Here is an 18,901-nt window from a genome sequence, read left to right on the forward strand (position 1 = left end):
GCCTGATTGCTGAACTGAATTCTTATCTAAATTAATGACTAATTATGTAATATTATATAATGACTTTGTCTCATGTTACATTTTTTGTGCTTAATGTCTACTTATTGTCTGCTCTAAGTATAGCTACCCCTGCTCATTTCTGGTTTTCATTTTTAGGGAATATATTCTTCCATCCTCTCATTTTGATTTGTCATGACAGCTTAAAAAAACCTCTTTCGGTGAAATCTAGTTGGTCTTTTCAAGAATTTATTCAATCACTCTATGTTCTTTAACTGGAAAATTTAATCTGTTTACATTTGGAGTATTTGTTGATACGTAAGGAATTACTAATGTCATCCTATTATTTTGTTTCTGGCTGTTCTGTAGTCTTGGCCCTCTCTCTCTCTTGATGTATTCCCTTGTGATTTGATGACTTCCTGTAGCACTGCATTTGTTACCCTTCCCCTTTTTTCTTGTGTATCTTCTTTGCTTTGTATTTACCGTGAAGCTGATAAAATATAACATTTAATAGATACAACAGTCTATTTGAAGCTGAGAACAGCCTAACCATTTACATAAAAAATTCTACCTTTTTACTCCCCCTCCACAACACTTTATGATTCGATGTCACTGTTTACATATTTTTATATTGTTTATCCATTAACAGTTATTGTAAGTTTAATCATTTTAGTGCTTCTATCCTTTGATCTTTGTATAAAATGTGAATAATTAACAGATGATTATATTATTGCATTGGGGTATTCAGATTTCACTACATACTAACGTTACCAATGTGTTTTGTATTTCTGTGTTTTAACATTCCTAGTGTCTTTTCCTTTTACCTTGAAGGACTCCCTTCAGCATTTTATGTAAAGTAGGTCTAGCAGTAATGGATATCCTTAGATTTTCTTTGTCTGAGAGTCTCTTATTGAAGTATATTTGATTTACAATGTTGTATTTGTGGTGTACAGCATAGTGATGATGGTCATTCTGACCGATGTGAGGTGACGCCTCATTGTAGTTTTGATTTGCATTGCTCACATAATTAATTATGTTGAGCTTCTGTTCATGTGCCTGTTAGCCATCTGGATGTTTTCTTTGGAGAAATGTCTATTTAGATATTCTGGCCATTTTTTGATTCAGTTGTTTGTTTCTTTGATACTGAGCTGTGTGAGCTGCTTGTATATTTTGGAAATTAATCCGTTGTTGGTCACATCATTTGCAAATATTTTCTCCCATTCAGTAGGTTGCCTTTTTGTTTTGTTTATAGTTCCTTTGGTGTGCAAAAGCTTGTAAGTTTAATTAGGTCCCATTTGTTTACTTTTGTTTTTATTTCTATTACTCTAAGAGATGGATCCAAAAAATATTGCTTCAGTTTATGTCAAAGAGTTTTCCTCTAGGAGTTTTATAGTATCCTGTCTTACCTTTAGGTCTGCAATCCATTTTGAGTTTGTTTTTCTATATGGTGTTAGAGGATGTTCTAATTTCATTCTTTGACATGAAACTGTCCACTATTTGCTTCTTAACATTGTAGTGTCAGAATAGCTTTTTTTTTTTTTAACAAAGCCTAGTGGGAGATTAAACTAGCTTAGCCTTTTTGATGGCTTGTTAACATCTACCATCATTTACACATCTATTTTAATTCAGCAATTCTACATGTTAGAATTTGTATTGCAGAAAAAAATGGAAATATGCAAAGAAAAATAGACACAAATAATTACTATACATTTACAATGACGAAAAATTTAAACAAACTAAACATCCATCAAAAAGGGTTTTCATCAATAAATGATCTAATCCTCCAATGCAATATCATGCAGCCAAGATAAAGGATGATGTGTATCTGGTCAGGCCACTCTAGATTGTTGTTCTCTTTCTCTCTGAACAATCCCTGCTTGACCGGTGCCAGCTTCACCTACACCCTACTCACAACGGTGACCTTTCTACATACTTGCCCCAGGCCCCGACTAATGATTGTTCTAGTTTTAGGGCAGAACGTCTCCACACTGATAACTTAACCAGTGGGGCTGGGAGAAGCCGGAGGCCCTGTGGGTTTGCTTGGTAACCAATGAGCCAATCTGAGGTCAATTTCCCCTGTAACTGGTAACGTCCCACCCTACAAACCCCAGGGAAAACTTCTGCCACATCGTGCCCACCTGTCATTGTGTCGCTTCAGACACGCGAGATCCCCCTATCCATAAAACCACTGTCTCCGCCACCAACTCAGGCTCTTTTTTCTTACGGGTGGGCAAGTACTGAACAATCATCTTTCAGCGCGGAGTTCGCCCAGCTTTGCTCTGGTATCCCTCCACATAGGCCAGACGTGAAGATGCCTGAAGACCCAAAGTGTGGGGACACATCCGATCCTGGCCTCGGAGCACCAAGAACCACATGAACATGGTTTCTATTCTCCAGTATTTCTAGCCTGCAGCCCTAAAGTACTTTCAGGTTTCAAAGTCACACCAAAGCGCGCGGCATAATGGGAACTGTAGTCTTTCCCGATGCACCGCCCTCTTGGGCTTCAGGGCCCCCAGTGCGCATGTGCAGCCTAGCCCCCGCCTCTTCACTTCCGCCACCGCCCGCCTCTGACAGGGAAGTTCCGGTTGTCTGGGTGGCGGGCTTGAAGCTGCCGGTGTGAGTGTACTTGAGGCCCTGAGATTTGTTGAGTTCTTGTGGCGGGAGCGGCAGCGGGAAGCCCCCTGATGTGCCCGGGCCCTGGCGGGACCCGGACCCCGGGGGTGTCGGTGAGGCCCTTCGCGTCCGGTCTCGTCCGGGGGAGCGGGCGCTCGGGGCGTGTGGGGGCCGTGGACCCGGCCCCGCGGCGGCCTGACGGGTAGGGCTGTGCGCGCGGGGGGTGGGATGGGGGCGTGGGGTGGGGGCGCGGAGCGCGGGGCCGGCGCGGGCCGCAAGCAGCCCGGCAGGTGGGGGGTGGGGGGTCTGCGGGGCCGGCCCTGCGTGGGAGCCAGAGAGACTGGGCGAATTCCACCTGTGTCACCTGTAGCTGGGGCCGGGAGCAGTGACCTGGGGGGGGGGTCACGTCGCCCCGTGCAAATGAGGCTAAAAAATGTCTGCTTTATGGCGTTGAGGTGAGAGTTAGGTGTGGGACCAGTTGTAAAATGACTTAGAAAAGTGCCGGGGACTAAGCACCAGGAACTGGTAATGTTGCCGAAAAATTGGCCTCTGCACGCCAAAAAACGAATTCAAACTCGGAGGCAGAATTTGGGGAGCAAAGTAAAGAGCAGCTTTATTGCATTGCCCAGCAAAGGCGAGTTAACGGGAGGCTAGTGCCGTAGACTGTGAATTCACCTAGGGTTAGGGCTTGGTTGTACAGGCAAACGGGAAGGAGCTTGTCGGTGACAGCTAACAGTGGTCTTTTACAAAAGTTTATCTTGCATTTGGGAAACTTCTGGTGGTCCTTTGAGGAGGTTCCTGCCCCCAGCCTTGGCTTTATCGGGCCTGAGTCCTCTAGTATCATGGGGGCTCTGGATATTGCTTCAATGTTACTGTTCCACGACCTTCTTTCTGAAAAACAGCTTCTGGGTTTTGGATACAAGTTATTTAGGGTAGGGCGTTCATCATAGGGTGGGAGTTGCCAAGCAGGTAAATTCAAGCAAGTTAAAAATAGCAGTAGCAAGGAGAAAAACATTATTAGAACTCCAAGAAAACAAGTTCATCACAGTGAGCTCTGTAAGCCTCTTCGCGTCAGGGAAGCCATGTTGTGACTCCTTTAGTGACTGCTATTGTGTTTAGAGGACACTTGGATCTCTTTGTTTGGAGGTTTACATAAGCCTCACAACTATCTCATGATATCGGTGTCACCATCTGCATTAAACACATAAAACAGCAGATCTGAATCTCGCGTGGGCAGGGTGGTACTGAGTTTGAGAGGGCAGGTGACTTCTCCAGGCTCACCCGATGGTGAGAGAGTCAGGAGTGGAACAGCGCGTCCGTACAGTTAAGCCATCAGAAGAAACTCTCAAGGCTCCCTTCTAAGAAGCTGCAGCCCACTTAAAAGAAAACGTTTTTTAGAAAATTGCCTTTAAGCATCCTATACTTTTTACTGAGCTTTTGGTAGGTTCTCTAACTCAAGGGGTAAACAGTTTTGCTGGAGAAACACATAAAGCATGCATTTGGCTTTTTTTCCCTGCTGTTAATTTTTGCTGAAATACTGTCATCCTTTGGTATTTTAATCATTTTTTTATTTGTATTGTTCAAATCAATAGACAAAATTATTTTACCGCAATAAGAAGTGATAGGTTTAAGTCCCACGATCATTTGAAACTAGAAAAAGGACAGGTGGTGCTTCCCCAGGGTCCTTCCCTTCCCTTTTCAGGGGCCAAAGGGAGGCTGCTCCTCAGCTGGGTGCGGAGGTGGTGGGAGGTGGAAGCAGGGAGTGTAAGGCAGGCCTGGTGTCCTGACCCTGTCCTCTTTCTGTCCCCTCAGCTGAATCTTCACAGTCCTCCGCAGTCTCCCAAGAGCTGCAGAAAATGAGAGTATGTGAGGTGAGTCCTTTATTCATTCCCCACTTTGTACTGTGATGGACTTAACTCTTGATTTCAGATTGCTCTGATCTTGTGTTTCACTTCCATTGCCAAGGGAAGTTATTTCCCCTTTATAATCAGCTTGGTAAGACTTTACTTGAGTCATGACTGAACGCTGAATTAAATTGAGTACCTTTTCGTATCTTTTGGCCTAAAGGCATAGCTTGTTTTCTTTAATATACAAATATTAGAGGTAGTCTAATGGATTTTAAAATGTTAGCTAACTCTTGAGTTCCTGTGTAGACCCTGCTTGCTAATGGGTGTGAGTTTTTTTGGTTTTGTTTGTAGATTTATAAGTGACATCTTGCTAACATCATATTTGATTTTTAATTGCTGTAATCACCAACTAGCTTAGCCTGTAATTTTATTGTCTTGTGTCCCTGAGGATTTGTGGTGTCAGGGTTGTACCAGTCTTACAGGGACACTTCTGCTCTTTTCCCTTCTCCCGTCTTCTTCCTTCCCCCTTTTGTTCCTCGTTTTCTGTTTTTGCTTCATTTCATCTCTTTATTTCACAGAAAATTGTACATTTTTATCTGTTTTTACCTGTATTTTCATAAGCTTGCTGATAGTATTTTCTTACTATATCTGTTATGTCAGTAATTCCTATTTCTGTATATTTAAAATTTGTACTTTAATTCAGGGAATCCTGATCCGACAGCAACCAGATGTGTTGCTGGTTAGGCCTGTCAGAAATTTAGAATTTCCCGGCTGGGGATGGGCTTGTAAATTTGTAGCGGTAGTAGATTCTAAATACTGAGAGTTGAAGGAGCAGACACTCAAACCATCTTGCTGATTGCCCCTTGAGTACACCAGCTGTCAATTTCTTTCTGTGACAGGTGTATTTATATGACTCTTAAAATCTAAGCTTCAAGCCAACTGATTGAGGTCTGTGATCATTTTGAATTGATTAACAGGATGCAAGATATGAATGAAGATTATTGTTATTTATTTATTTTTTCTAATGGAGTTGTATTAGTTTGGCATGATTTTTGTCAGAATATACTTTGTCCTTTGAATTGTTCCAACATCTCAGTTCAGTGAATATGTGTATGTATATGTGTATGTATCATTTTTGGACTTTCTTTTCACCTGTCTTTCATTTTTGTTAATATCACATACTGTTTCACAGTATCATATAGTGGTTGTGTGGTATGTCTTGAAATCAAGTAACATCAGTTCTTAAACTTTGCTCTTTTTTCCGAATTGTTTTCATATTGTAGGTTGTTTGTTTGTAACTACTAGAGTCAGCTTGTGAATCTAAAAAAGCCTGCTAAGCTTTTGATTGTGATTGCATTGAATCTGAGGATCTCTTTGTGGAGAACTGCCATCTCCACTGTATTCAGTCTCTTCATTTTTGAAAATAATATTTATCTCTGTTTACTAGGTTGTTTAGAGATTCATGTGCTGGGAAATGAAATGACCTGACATAATTTAAAATAATAACTCTGAGAGTGGACCCTTGTGAGGCAGTGGTGGAGACAGATGAGTTAGCAGACTCCTTCAGTACTCCTTTCAAGAAAGAATGCTGTTAGCAATTGTACTTTGAAGTGATCAACTTCTGGATGAATTTTGAAGGCATAGCCGAAAGTATGAACATGCCTGCTTCCCTGGGGCCTTGCAAATAAAGAGTGTAGTGTCAGGCTTTTGTCTGAAATTCTGAACCATAAACATGACAGGAGTTAGTTCCAAAGGTATTTCCCATGTCACCTAATTTGAATTGTTCAGAGTGATGGGAAATGTGCTTTCACAGATGTCGGTGTCATTCGAGGACGTGACTGTGGCGTTCACCCAGGAGGAGTGGCGGCACGTGAGCCCTGCTCAGAGGACCCTGTACCGAGACGTGATGCTGGAGAACTACCGCCACCTCGTCTCAGTGGGTGAGCCCCTCTGCCGCGCGCTCTCCCTGGAGTGCGATTGTTTTTCTGTTTCTTCTTTTTAAAAAATCACCTATATTGAGGTATAATTAACAGAAAATAAAATTCAGCAGGTTTCTTAGTATGATCCAGTCAATTTTGAAAACTGTATAGCTGTATCACCAAAATCATGATACAGATTATTTCGCTCACGTAAAAATTTCCCTTGTAGTCTTTCTCAGTCAGGCCTCTTCCCACCTGTTTTCTGGTAATTACTGGTCCTCGTTTGTTTTCAATACTTTCGCCTTTTTTGAAACTTCGTATAAAAGGAATCACACTTTATTTATATACTATTTTTTTTTGTGGCTTCTTTCACATAGCATAAATCTTTTGAGATTCATATGCTGTTACGTGTATCTTTTTTAATTGAAGCATAGTCAGTTTAATGTGTTAATTTCTGGTGTACAACATAGTGATTGAGCCATATATATACACACACACGTATATATGTTTTCATATTCTTTTTCCTTATAGGCTGTTACAAAGTGCTGGATATAGTTCCCTGTGGTATACAGTAGGCCCTGTAGTTTATCCATTTTTTTGTATAGTGTTTGTGGATACTAACCAGTATATAAAATAGTAAACAGCAGGGTCCTTCTGTGTTTGTTATTTGTATTGATGAGCAATGTTCTGTTGTATGTTGTGTATTATCAATTGCCAGTAAGGACATTTAGGTTCTTTGGCGTTTAGTGGTATCATAAATAAATCTCCTTCGGATGTTTACCACCCAAGTCTGTGTGTGACTGTGTTTTTATTCCCATGTTTAAGGCCCAAGTGGTGGTTTCCTGGTCTCATGACAATTACTTGTAACTACAGGAATATCTTGGTTTACTGTGCTTTGCTTTATTGACTTCGCAGCTATTATTTTTCCTTGCAAAATGGAAGGTTTGTGGCAGTCCCCTGCATTGACCCTTTCTTGGCGCCCGTTTTCCAGCAGCGTTGGCTCATTGGTCTCTCTGTGCCACAAGTGGTAATTCTCACAGTGTTTCAAGCACTTTCATTATTACATTTGTCGTGCTGCTCTGTGTCTTTGGTGTTGTTGCAATTGTTTTTGAGCATTATGAACTGCACTCATATGAGACTTTAACCTTAATTGATAAATGTTGTGTGTGATCTGACTACTCCATTGACCACTGGTCACTCCGCCATCTTTCTTCCCCTCCTGAGGCCTCCTTATTCCCCGAGATAAAACAGATTTGAAATTAGACCTATTAACAATTCCGTCTGTCTAAGGGGGATGTGCCGGGGGAGCAGCGAGTGCTGATGTAAAAGCTGCAGCAGGTTATGCGGAAGGTTTAGCTAGAGTTAATGATGGTGACTGCACTACATAAGAGTTCATGCAGATGAAACAGTCTTCTATTGGAAGAAGATGCCATCTGGGACTTTCTTAGGTAGAGAGTAGACATCAATGCCTGGCTTCAAAGCTACAAAGGATAGACTGACTGACTTGTTAGGGAGTAGTGCAGCTTGGTGACTTTTAAATTGAAGCCAGTGCTCATTTAATATTCTGGAAATCCTAGGGCCCTTAAAAATTATGCTGAATCTGCTTTGCTTTTGCTCTGTGAATGGAACAGCAGAGCCCGGATGATGGCACGTCTGTTGACCTCATGGTACTGAGTATCTTTAGCCCACTGTCAGACCTCCTGCTCAGAAGGATTGCTTTCAGAATATGCTCGTTGACAGTGTACTTCATCACTCAGGAGCCCAGATGGAGATGGGCAGTGAGATTGGTGTCGTTTTCATGCGTGCTAACAGCATCCATACTGCAGCCCGTTCTTCAAGGAGGCGTTTTGACTGTCAAGTCATATTCTTTGAGAAATCCGTTTTGTAAGGCTGCCGTAGATAGTGATTTGCTCTGATGGGTCTCCACAAGGTCGGTTGATCTTTCCTGGAAAGGACTGACTGTTCCAGACGCCGTAAGAGCACTTGTGAGTCATGGGAAGGGGTCACAGTATCTACTTCCACAGGAGTGTGAAGCAGTTGATTCTAACACTTAGGGGTACGTTTGGGGGGCTCAAAACGTCAGTGAAGGAAGTGTCTGCTGATGTAGTGGGAAAATCAGGAGAACTGGAAGTGGAGCCTAAATTGCTGCACTCCCATGAAAAAAATTTAGTGAATATGGACATGTTTCTTGAAGGACCAAAGAAAGTTTTCTTGAGCTGGAATCTACTTCTGGTAAAGACAATAAAGATCATTGAAATAAAGTATTCAAAATATTACATAAACTTAGGTGATAAAGTAGTTGCAGGCTTTGAGAGGGTTGACTCTAGTTGTGAAAGATATGTAACTGTGAGGAAGATGCTGGCAAGTACCTTTCCTTGTCATGGAGCTGTCAGTCATAAAAGGAAGTCAGTGCATGTCCCAGACTTCATTATTGTCTTATTTTAAGAAATTGCGACAACCACCCTATCCCTCAGAAACCGTCACTGATAGTCAGCAGCCATCAATAATGAGGGCCGTGCACCATCAAGAAGATTACCACTCACAGAGGCCTCAGTTAATGGTCAGTGCTTTGTTTTGTTTTGTTTTCAGCAATATAGTGTTTTTAAGCTAAGGTGTGTGCATTTTCTTTTTTAAGATGTAATGCTGTTGCACACATAATCGTCTGCTTTGTAATGTGAACAGAACTTTTATACGTACTGGGAAACCAAAAAATGTGTGTGTGTGACTCGCTATTCTGATGTTCACATTGTTCTGGCGATCTAGAACCACACCTGCAGCATCTCTGAGGTAGGCCTGTGTAATGAAGGAAGAAAGAGAACAACTGCCAAGTGGTTTTAAAATGAATTTGTCATTTTTTGGGGCGTTAGCAACACACAGTGGTTCTAATTGCTCCACACTTTCACCATTATTTTGTATTGTAAACCCAATGAGTTTTGATCTTTTTATTTGGAGTCTGTTGTATCTGCTTGGTGTTTAATTAGCGTTTCCCTTTGATAATGATGCAGAACAACTTTTTAAAGCTGTTCGGCCATTAGTATATCTTTATAAAAAGTATGCTCAGATCCCTACCCATTTGTTTTGTTGACTTTTTTGTGTTAAAATGCAATAGAAATAATTCTTTTTTAATTGAATTAGTTGAAAAAATTCTTTATACAGTTTAAATTGAAAGCTTCTATAACATACACGTCTTGGAAAATTTTTCTCTTGATCTGTAGGAGGTCGGATACTTGGGCCTTTTTATTTCCTAAACAATATAGTGAAAGGTCTTATGTTGATGAAGTCCAACTTAATATATGCTTTATTTTCGCATTCTTCTGTTTCCCCCTTTTTAAGAATTCTTTGCCTAAGCAGAGGTCTTTCATATTTTCTATATTTTTCTTCTAGAAGTTTTCTTGGTATGCACTTTGCATTTAAGTTACACTTTACATGTAAGTCCATGGAATCTCTGTACGTAGTGTGAGATACGGATTGTGATTTTTTTTTGTGGGCTGAAGTTGTAATTGTTGAACTGATTATCTCTCCCTGTTCAGTTGCCTTGGCACCGGTTGAAATAAATTGACTGTATGTGCGTAGGCTGACCTGAATATCATTCTGGTTTATTTATCAAAATACCTGTCTTAACACTAGTGGTGCACTATCTTGATTCAATCTGACTGCATAGTGGGAAAGAAGAATAACTTCACTTAACTTTTTCTGTTGGCTGTTACAGGTTCTTTTCCTATCCCTATGGATTGTAAAAGAATTTAGTTGTTCTTGAAACTCTAGTGGGTTTTATAAAGATTGTGTTGAATCTGTAGATCATTTGGGGGGAAATTTACATCTGCTAAGATTGAATCTTTCTGATTTGTGAAAACTCTTCTCTTTTCTTAGCTTTTAATGCTTCTTTGCAGTATTTTGTAGTTTCCAGTGTACTTGTCTTCAACTTGTTTTGTGAAATGTGTCCTTAAATCTTTTGATGCTGTCTTTAATGATATTTTTAAAACTTGAATTTCCAATAATTTTTTGGAATTACATAGAATTATAGTTTCTATTCATTGATACTATATCTTTGTATCTTGCTGACTTCACTTGTTTCTTCTACATGTTTGAAGACTCCTTAGAACATTTTTACATATTAAATAGTATGATTTGTAAGTAAAGATACTTTTATATCTTCCTGATATCTCTGCGTTTTAATTTCTGTTTTTGAACAGACTATGATTTAATGGAAAAGACTTCATTTATTTATCACTAAGTGATATTAGTCAAAGGCCTTAAATAGTTGCTCAGTGTCAGCTATTTCTTTCTTTCCCTTTCCTAGTGCTATAAAATTAATGTCATTTCTTCCTTAAAAGTTCATAGTAGAATTCACTTTAGAAGCTATCTGGACCTGAACTTTTCTTTGTCAGAATTTTTTTTTTTTGTAATAACAGCTTTGTTGAGATATAATTGATGCACAAAACTTCACAGTCTTAATTTGTATAATTCATTATTCTTAATATGTTCCCAGAGATAATGAACTTTCACCACGATTTAATTTTAGAATCATTTCATCACATAGTGCCTCCATTTCTGCTCCCCACCCCCTAGCAGCTGTTAATGTGCTCTGTGTCTAGAGATTTGCCTGTTCCGGACGTTTCCTGTAAATGGAATCACAGAATGCATTGCTGTTTGAGTGACCTCTCCACTTAGCATGGTCCATTTAAGGCTCATCCATGCTGCATCTGTATCAGTAATCCAGCTCACTTTTTGGCCAAGTAATATTTGGTTTTATGGATATGTCATATTTTGATTACCCTTGATGGACTTTGGGTTGCTTCTGTTTTGACTGTTACAAGTAATGGTGCTTTGAGCAGTTTTCAATTCTCCTGGGTGTATAATTAGAATGAAATTACTGGGTGATATGGTAACTCTTGTTTAACAATTTTAGGAATTGCCAAAACAATTTTCCAAACCTGTGGCACCATTTTACCACCCCACCAGCAATGAATGAGGGTTCTAGTTTCACCGCATCTACATTAATACTTGGTATTATCTGCTTTTTTTTTAAAGCCATCCTGTTGAGTGTGAAGTGGGATTTCATTATAGTTGTGATTTGCACCTGCCTAATGTTGAGCATCTTTCGTGTGCTGATTGCTTATTGACTGTGTGTGTTCCTCGGTGAAATGTCTGTTCACATCTGTTCTCCTTTTGTAATTTGTGTTCTTTGTCTTTTCTTCGTTGTAGACTTTTAGGATTTCTTATACAATCTGAATACAGGTGTGTTTAGTAGTTACATGTTTTACAAGTATTTTCTCCATACTTCTTTCATGGAGTTCTTTGAAGCACATTTTTTTTTTTTAATTTTGACAATATCCAGTTGATCTCTTTTTTTCTTTTGCTTGTTTTTGTCATTTCTTAGAAAAGTTTTCCTCACCCGAAGTCATAAAGATTTGCGCCTGTGTTTTTTTTCTACATTGTGATTTTAGTCTTTACATTTAGGTGTGTTACTCATTTTGAGTTAATTTTTATAGATAGTGTGAGGTAGAGGGTGCGGGTTCGTTCTTCTGCATTGAAGGTTCAGATGTTCCAACACCGTTTGTTGAAAAGACTGTATTTTCCTCATTGAATTGTGGCACCCTTGTTGAAATTCAGTTGTTCATACATTTGTAAGGGTTTATTTCTGGACTCTCAGTTCTAGTCCATTGTTTTCTAAGTCTACATGTAGACTTATTAATGTCTGTTCTTACCCCAGTACTACCTTAGCAGTATAGTATGATATGTGTTTATGGGAGGAAAGATAAAATTTGTTCTTCATGCCTGTTCCTGACCCAAGTTCCTAACACCCTTGCTATTTCCTAAGTGAAGAGGGATTAAGTTGGCTTTTAGCATACATATCAAGCTCCATGCAGCCTTGCTTGAGTTCATGTTAATGAGGTGATTTTAGAAACCCCCTAAGGATGTAGGCTTGTTGCCAGGGATACCAACCTAGGCATGAGAGGATTTGGACTTCCAGGCTCATCCCCTGACCTCCAGGGAGGGAGAAGGGGGCTGGATGAACTATGTGGTTCAGAGAGCTTCAGTGTTGGTGAACACATGCAGGTGCCGGGAGGCCGACACTTCTGCAGAGGGCATGGAAACTAGGCTCTTGTCAGCTTATTCATCTTACTGTTTCTGAACTGTATGATAAACGTGACAATCTAGTAATAGTAAACTTTTCCTGAGTTCTGTGAGCCATTCTAGCAAATTAACTGCACCTGAAAACAAGGATGTGGGACTATCCATTTGTAACTAGGTGTTCAGGAGTACAGGTTGCAGGCTGGACTTGTAATTGGCATCTGAAATGTGAGGAGAGGCAGTCTTGTCGGACTGAACCCCTCACCTGTGGGATCTGATGGTAACTCCAAGTAGTTAGTGTCTGAACTGAACTGGATTGTAGGGCACCTTTCTGGTGTTGCACTGTTGCTTGGTAGTGGGAAAAACCTCTGCACACTCAGTGACCAGCAGTGAAGAGTTACTGTGAAGACAAAAGTATTCTCTGAGTAGAGTGTAAGAGTAATATAGATGAGAGACAGGAAGTTTTTGTTTGTTTGTAAACAAAGAGTAATTGAAGTTGAAAGTGTGAACCTGCCAAGTTTGTTCTTTATGAAGTTTGTTTTAGGTATTCTGGGTCACTTGCATTTCCATATGAATTTTAGGGTTATTTATCCATTTCTGTAGAAGATTTGCGCTGAGATTTTGGTAGGGGTTGTATAGAACCTGTAGCTCAACTTCCAGAGTCTTGCCATCTTGACTATATTAACTCAAACAAGAAATCACAGAATATTTATGAAAATATTTTGGACTAAATGAAAATAAAAGCGCATCAACCTTTGTGTGATACAGCTAAAGCAGTTTTCAAAAAGAAATACAAAGCCTTATGCCTTACTATTACAATTTTTTGTTTACTTTTCTGTTTGTTGTTACTTTGAACACTATTTCATGCATTTTCAATCTTATGAAATGTATTGAAACTTCTTTTAGTGTCTAGCATAAGATCCTTATGAGTATTCCATATGTGATTGAAAATAATGCTTTATCTCAATGGAGTTAGCCAGTGGGCTGATCGTATTGCACAAGGCTTCTATGTAATGTTTTAAATATTGAGAGAGGACTGTGGCTCTCCAAGTATAATTCATTTGTCTGTATTTTTAAATAGGATTTACTTTATGCCTTTTGAAGGTCTGTTTTCAAGTGGTAAACCATTTAGGATTCTTATATCCTGTTGATAAATAGTCCCTTTTAGAATATAGCAGAGTTTAGTTTTACTCCTGGTAATCTTTGTTTCTCTGAATTTTGTTTGGTACTGTGTAGTCACTCCAACATTGGTTTGCTTATTGTGTGGTTAGTGTGATTTATACTAATGTTTTCATGTTTCAGTTTTTCTACTTTTTTTTTTAACATTCTTTTATTGAGTTATATAGTCATTTTACAATGTGTCAAATTCCAGTGTAGAACACAATTTTTCGGTTACACATGAACATACATGTATTTATTGTCACGTTTTTTTTCCGCTGTGAGTCATGTCTCAGTTTTAATGTCTCTGAAGACTAATTTTATTTCAGGCAACATTTCTTGTTCTGTTCCATTGATTGATTTCTCTCCTGATTTTTGAATCGTGTTTTTCTTCCATATTTGTTCAGTTTTGGTAGTCTACTGCTTATTGTGATTTTTACATTGTTGGTTGCTAGATTTTGTTATATTTGTGTAAATACTTTGAGGCATGTTTTGTGAGTGCAATAAATGATTTGGGAGAAATTTTCATCTTTTCAGTCCTTGCTGGTACTTTAGTTTAATTCAAGTAATTAAATTAATTGTTGATTGTTATCTCAGGTTTAGAGCATCTTTAATTTAGGACTAATTTGGTTGCTCTAGCAGGATAATAGACCCTTTTGGGAACAGAATGTCTAGTACCTCATGGATCAGAAGATCTGCCCACTCTTTCCAGGCAGCATGTCTCTGTGACTCTTTGGGAATTTTCCAACCTATTGCATCTGTTTTCTTTCTCTCTATTGTTGAGAGTATTCTTAGCTGAACGTGCAAACTTGCTCAAGGTGACCTGTCTGTTAGATCTTCCAGGCTGTCAGTGTACCTCTTCCCTCTGAAAACGTACACTTTAGAAATTGTAATTGTTTTGGCTTCCCTGAACACACCAGTGCTGCTTTTTGTAGTGACTGAGATTGGTTGGCTGTGATTTGGTGTCTTTTTCCTATATAGTAATCTAGAAATTCTATTTTTTCCCCTTCTCTCACAGATGCTTGTCTTTCAGTGTTGTCCAGTGTGTAATGTCTAAGGGTCATTGTTTTATCAACTTTGTATGATTTCCAGTTGTTTGACATGTTACATCATTCCTCTTGTACCATCACGTCCATTATTGGAAGCTCCTATACAGAGCCTTATTTAAATCTCTGTATATGTAGACTCAGTGTTTTTTTTTTTTTTTATGATTTATGGGCTTGAGAGATGAATTTCCTTGGAGAAAAAAATGTCTTTGTAGTTTCCTCTCCAAAGGAAAGCTCAGATGTGCACCATCAGTATGCTACTCCTGTAACCCTTCCTTCACATTCATGTGCGTTACAGGCAATGGAGCTGATCCAGGTTCTGCATTATTTCCCATTTACAGGGTACTGGTTTACAAAACCGGACATAATCTTCAAGTTGGAGCGAAGAGAAGATCCCTTGTTATTAGAGAACGAATTTCTAACGAAGAGCCATGCAGGTGAGTTACTGAGTTCTGTAGACAGGTCTCCAGGGGAATTACATCCAAAGTTTTCAGTTAGAGGTAGACACCGTGAAATGGTTTAAATCGTCTCCATTTTGAGCACTTACATCTTGAAGTTTCGAAAGAGCAGCCCTAGTGTAATGTGGTAAGGGGGTGTGTGAGAAAAGAGATGGGAGCATAAGCACATTGATGGTCTCGTCTTGCAGTTAGTAATTTGGAAGGGAGACATCCAAATACATAGATGATAATGTTAAATGTAAATGGTATAAACTTTTCCATTTAAACATGCAGTTTACCTCTGTTTCACAGGAGTAATTTTCTCCAGCTTTATGCAGTACCACAATGGATAGAAGTCAAGAGTCAGTAAATCATGTGTCAGCTCCTGGTTTCTCTGTTCTTTCTCTAGCCTGTTTAGTTACCTCCACACTAGTACCATTTCATATTGATTACAGAAGTTCTATAATATGTCTTAATAATGAGCTTCTCAAGTTTCACAGAAATACTTAGGAGATTTTGTTCAGTAATGTGCATAACCTTTCATTTAATTTTGAAAAAATTGATTTCAGCCTTGAGTAAGATCAGTGAATCCTGAATTATGTTTAAATTTTTGCTTAATTTACAAATGTGTATTTCTATTTTACAAATTAACTTTAGGTATGTTTCTGGTAGACTAGTAGCGTTTTCTCCTAATAGTTCACATTAGCTCATTGGTACTGATCGACTAGTGGTTTCTTCTGTAAGGCCGTGTTTGTAGACCGTTAAAGGGACTTCTCAGTGATAGGCCTGTTTTCTTTGCTTTTTTCAATAAGTGTGTTTTTATTCTAATAATTTAGATAGGTTGTACTTTGGCATAAGTAGTAACTTAAAAATTGTAATCTCCGGCAATAGCTTAGTAATTATTTATTTAGACAGGATCTAGTAATCACCTAATATGGAACCAGTTATGGAATTAAAATATTTGCTTTCTCTTCCTCCTCATAGTTTAATACCCAACTCTAGTTTCTTTTATAATCTCTTGGTTTTTAGCTTTTGAATGTCAAATATAAATATTGATTTGTGAGCTTTAAAATATGTATTTGCGTTCCTACTTTTAAACATTAAAAAAATCAGGATGACATCCCATTACTTTTTTTTTTAAAGATACTCCTTTTCCACATATTGCATATTTTTTTCCCTAAACTTGCAAATTCTTAAGGCCTCTAGAAGAAAGCTGTAAAACAGGAGAAATGTGAAAGCAAGTAATTACTATTAAGTTTCTGGTGACGTGACCTGCAGTGAAACAGTAACTTGTTTTCAAGGAAGTTCTGAAGTTTCACTAATCCAGTCATATTCTATTTCTTGATGCAGATGATAGTTCCATGGGTAGTCACTCTGTGCTGTTTTTTAAAATGGACAGAATAGTTGTATGTAGATCCAGGCAGTGGGAGATGATCGTAAGACAAGTATCTTCTTAGTATGGCTTTCTGTTACCATCCTTAAATGGTCTGTGTCTTCTTTTCTTCTGTTGTATTTTTCTCCCAACCACTCATCACCTAATATACTATTTTCACATGTTTTGTTTTCTGTCTTTTTCTGCTGGAATATAAACTCTATACCGAGTAGATATTTAAAATACTCCATTCACTGATTTAGCTACCTGAGAAAAAAACCTGAGTATCAAGTATATATTAATTATTGAACTTTTAAAATGTATATAAAAAGTCAGGGAACCCATTCAAAAGGTAAAAGCCATGAACAAACATTTCCCAAGGAAGGGAATCACTGACATACATAGAAAAATTGCTTAATCTTAGTAATATGGGAAATACAAATTTAGATCAAATCACAATTTAATATGACTTTATACCTACTCAGTTTTTAACATGGAGAAGTATATGATACCAAGAGTATGAGAATGTATTGCAGAGAAACAACTGCAAGGCAGAGAGCAATATTAATTGGTGTAACTATTTGGGAAAACCACTTAACATTTTCTTTAAAGTTTAGCAGTCATGTTCCCCATGACTCAGCAGTTCAACTCCCACGTTTATCCTTTAGAGTCCTGCGTATTTTCACTGGGAGACAAATATAAGGCTGTCTTCATACGTTTGTTAAAAAGCCCAAATTGGGAAAGAACCTCAGTATTTATAAGTGAATTTAAAATTAAATCGTAATGTAGTAATACAATGAACTGTTATCTGCTGCAGGGCAATCAGGGTCTGTGCATCTAAAATCAAAGTTACGCATACGGAATCAAACAGCAGAAGTAGGAAACATGTAGGAAAATGCCATATAAATAATGGTCAGAAACATAAAAAACTAAAGAGTATCTTGTTACTCAGAACAAGAATATTAAAACATACACACATTCTCAAAGTAATAATATACTTAAAGCATGTGTGTGTATATCAGGTGTATTGTAATCCACCAAAAAAGAATATTCTCTATTTTATTTCTGCATATTTTGGGATATAATATAATTAATACTTTATAATTACGTTAGATTGACCTAGAGCCAGGTAGGAGAGAGGTATTTCATATTTATGGACGCAGCAGTCACATTTCTTTGACTTCTGAATCATTGTTTACATTGGCATTGAACCTTCAAAAGTGGTCTGGTTAGCTCTGAAGTGTGCTGCTTTTTTGAGCACCACTAATTTATTTTATATCACAGAGGGGGTGCAAAAATAGTCAGAGAATTAGAGTTCCGTTTCACATAAGGGGGGGAAAGCTGCATAAATTTGTTTCATAAATTTGTTTTATATCAGTAGAAAGACCATTATTTTAAGGATAGCTAAAAAACCGGACTTGCCATCAATTTTAAGATGCTTCCTGATTTATGTGATTATAGGTTATTTAAAACTGTGAGCACATCAGGGTAGATGTGTACTTTTTATTCATTGTTATGAGTAATGATACAGGCAGTACTTACTGTGAGATTGCAAATTAGTGGTGGGAAGATCTAAGAAGGTAGTTTTTTGGTCAAGTTTAAGAAATAGTACTCCCTCAAAAGTTACCTAAATTAGTCATAGTGCTAAAGATGGGCTGTAGGGTTACATAGAGAACAAATGTGAAGAGAAGATAATTGTTGGATGTGAGAAATATTATTGTTAATACACCACTGAGGGAGAAATAGCCTGGCCAAAATAGACTGGAAAATACTGTGGGGTTTTAGAGTGGCAGCTAGAATATCTAACAAGCCTGAAGTTGGTTTATATTAAAAAAAAAAAAAAAGTTCATTTTCCTGCATGATGCCACTTACCTCTTTTTATCTGTGGTATTTAGTGCCGTGTTCGGTGACTTCTTAGGTTTTTAGCACAGGGTTGGGACTTCGCATAGAAGATGAAAGTAGGTTTGGGAAGAGCAGTCGGACCTATGCAAGCAACTTCCATGAGAAGTGAATCAAAAGGCTGTTTCTAAATAGGCTTGTGGAAATTGGTTGAAACATAATCTTTCAGGATCTCAGTTAGTAGAAACTATATGATGAGAAATAGATGGGATGCGTTTGTAGAGAATAGTCATGGTTAAGACTAGTTTTAGGAGAATGAGTCATCATGGTGAAAGGGGAAATTTATGATTCGATGTTCAGGAGAGGGTTGCTGTTGAACAACTGTGGTGTAATAAACTAAGTGAGCAGAACCACTATACAGAAATGAGTTCACTCCGGGTCAGAGTGTAGTTAACCTCTCATCGGCTTTACACTTCACATATGTTTGTATTTGCATGAGTAATTCGACGAGAATTTGAGCTTGAGCTGTAGAATTGTGTCTTTAATCAGGAGAAAGTACAATTATGAAGTCATCTTAGTGCTGAGGTATAGAGTGTAA

General features: G+C 38.4%; 1 protein-coding gene across 5 annotated transcripts in view; it reads left to right on the top strand.

Moving 5' to 3' along the window:
• Positions 1-18,901, top strand: part of LOC105069041 (uncharacterized) — a 50,802-nt gene that overhangs the window by 21,398 nt on the left and 10,503 nt on the right. For 2 of the 5 annotated variants that reach the window (XM_074355654.1, XM_074355655.1), the window contains 3 exons: positions 4,423-4,481; positions 6,271-6,397; positions 14,997-15,092. In XM_074355654.1, the coding sequence (XP_074211755.1) occupies positions 4,423-4,481; positions 6,271-6,397; positions 14,997-15,092 (282 nt within the window). Of the gene's footprint in view, positions 1-4; positions 2,813-4,422; positions 4,482-6,270; positions 6,398-14,996; positions 15,093-18,901 lie in introns of those variants that run through there. The other 3 variants (XM_074355657.1, XM_074355658.1, XM_074355656.1) reach the window with 3 other exon arrangements.

This window comes from Camelus bactrianus, chromosome 31, assembly GCF_048773025.1.
Source record: "Camelus bactrianus isolate YW-2024 breed Bactrian camel chromosome 31, ASM4877302v1, whole genome shotgun sequence".
Lineage (NCBI taxonomy): Eukaryota > Metazoa > Chordata > Mammalia > Artiodactyla > Camelidae > Camelus > Camelus bactrianus.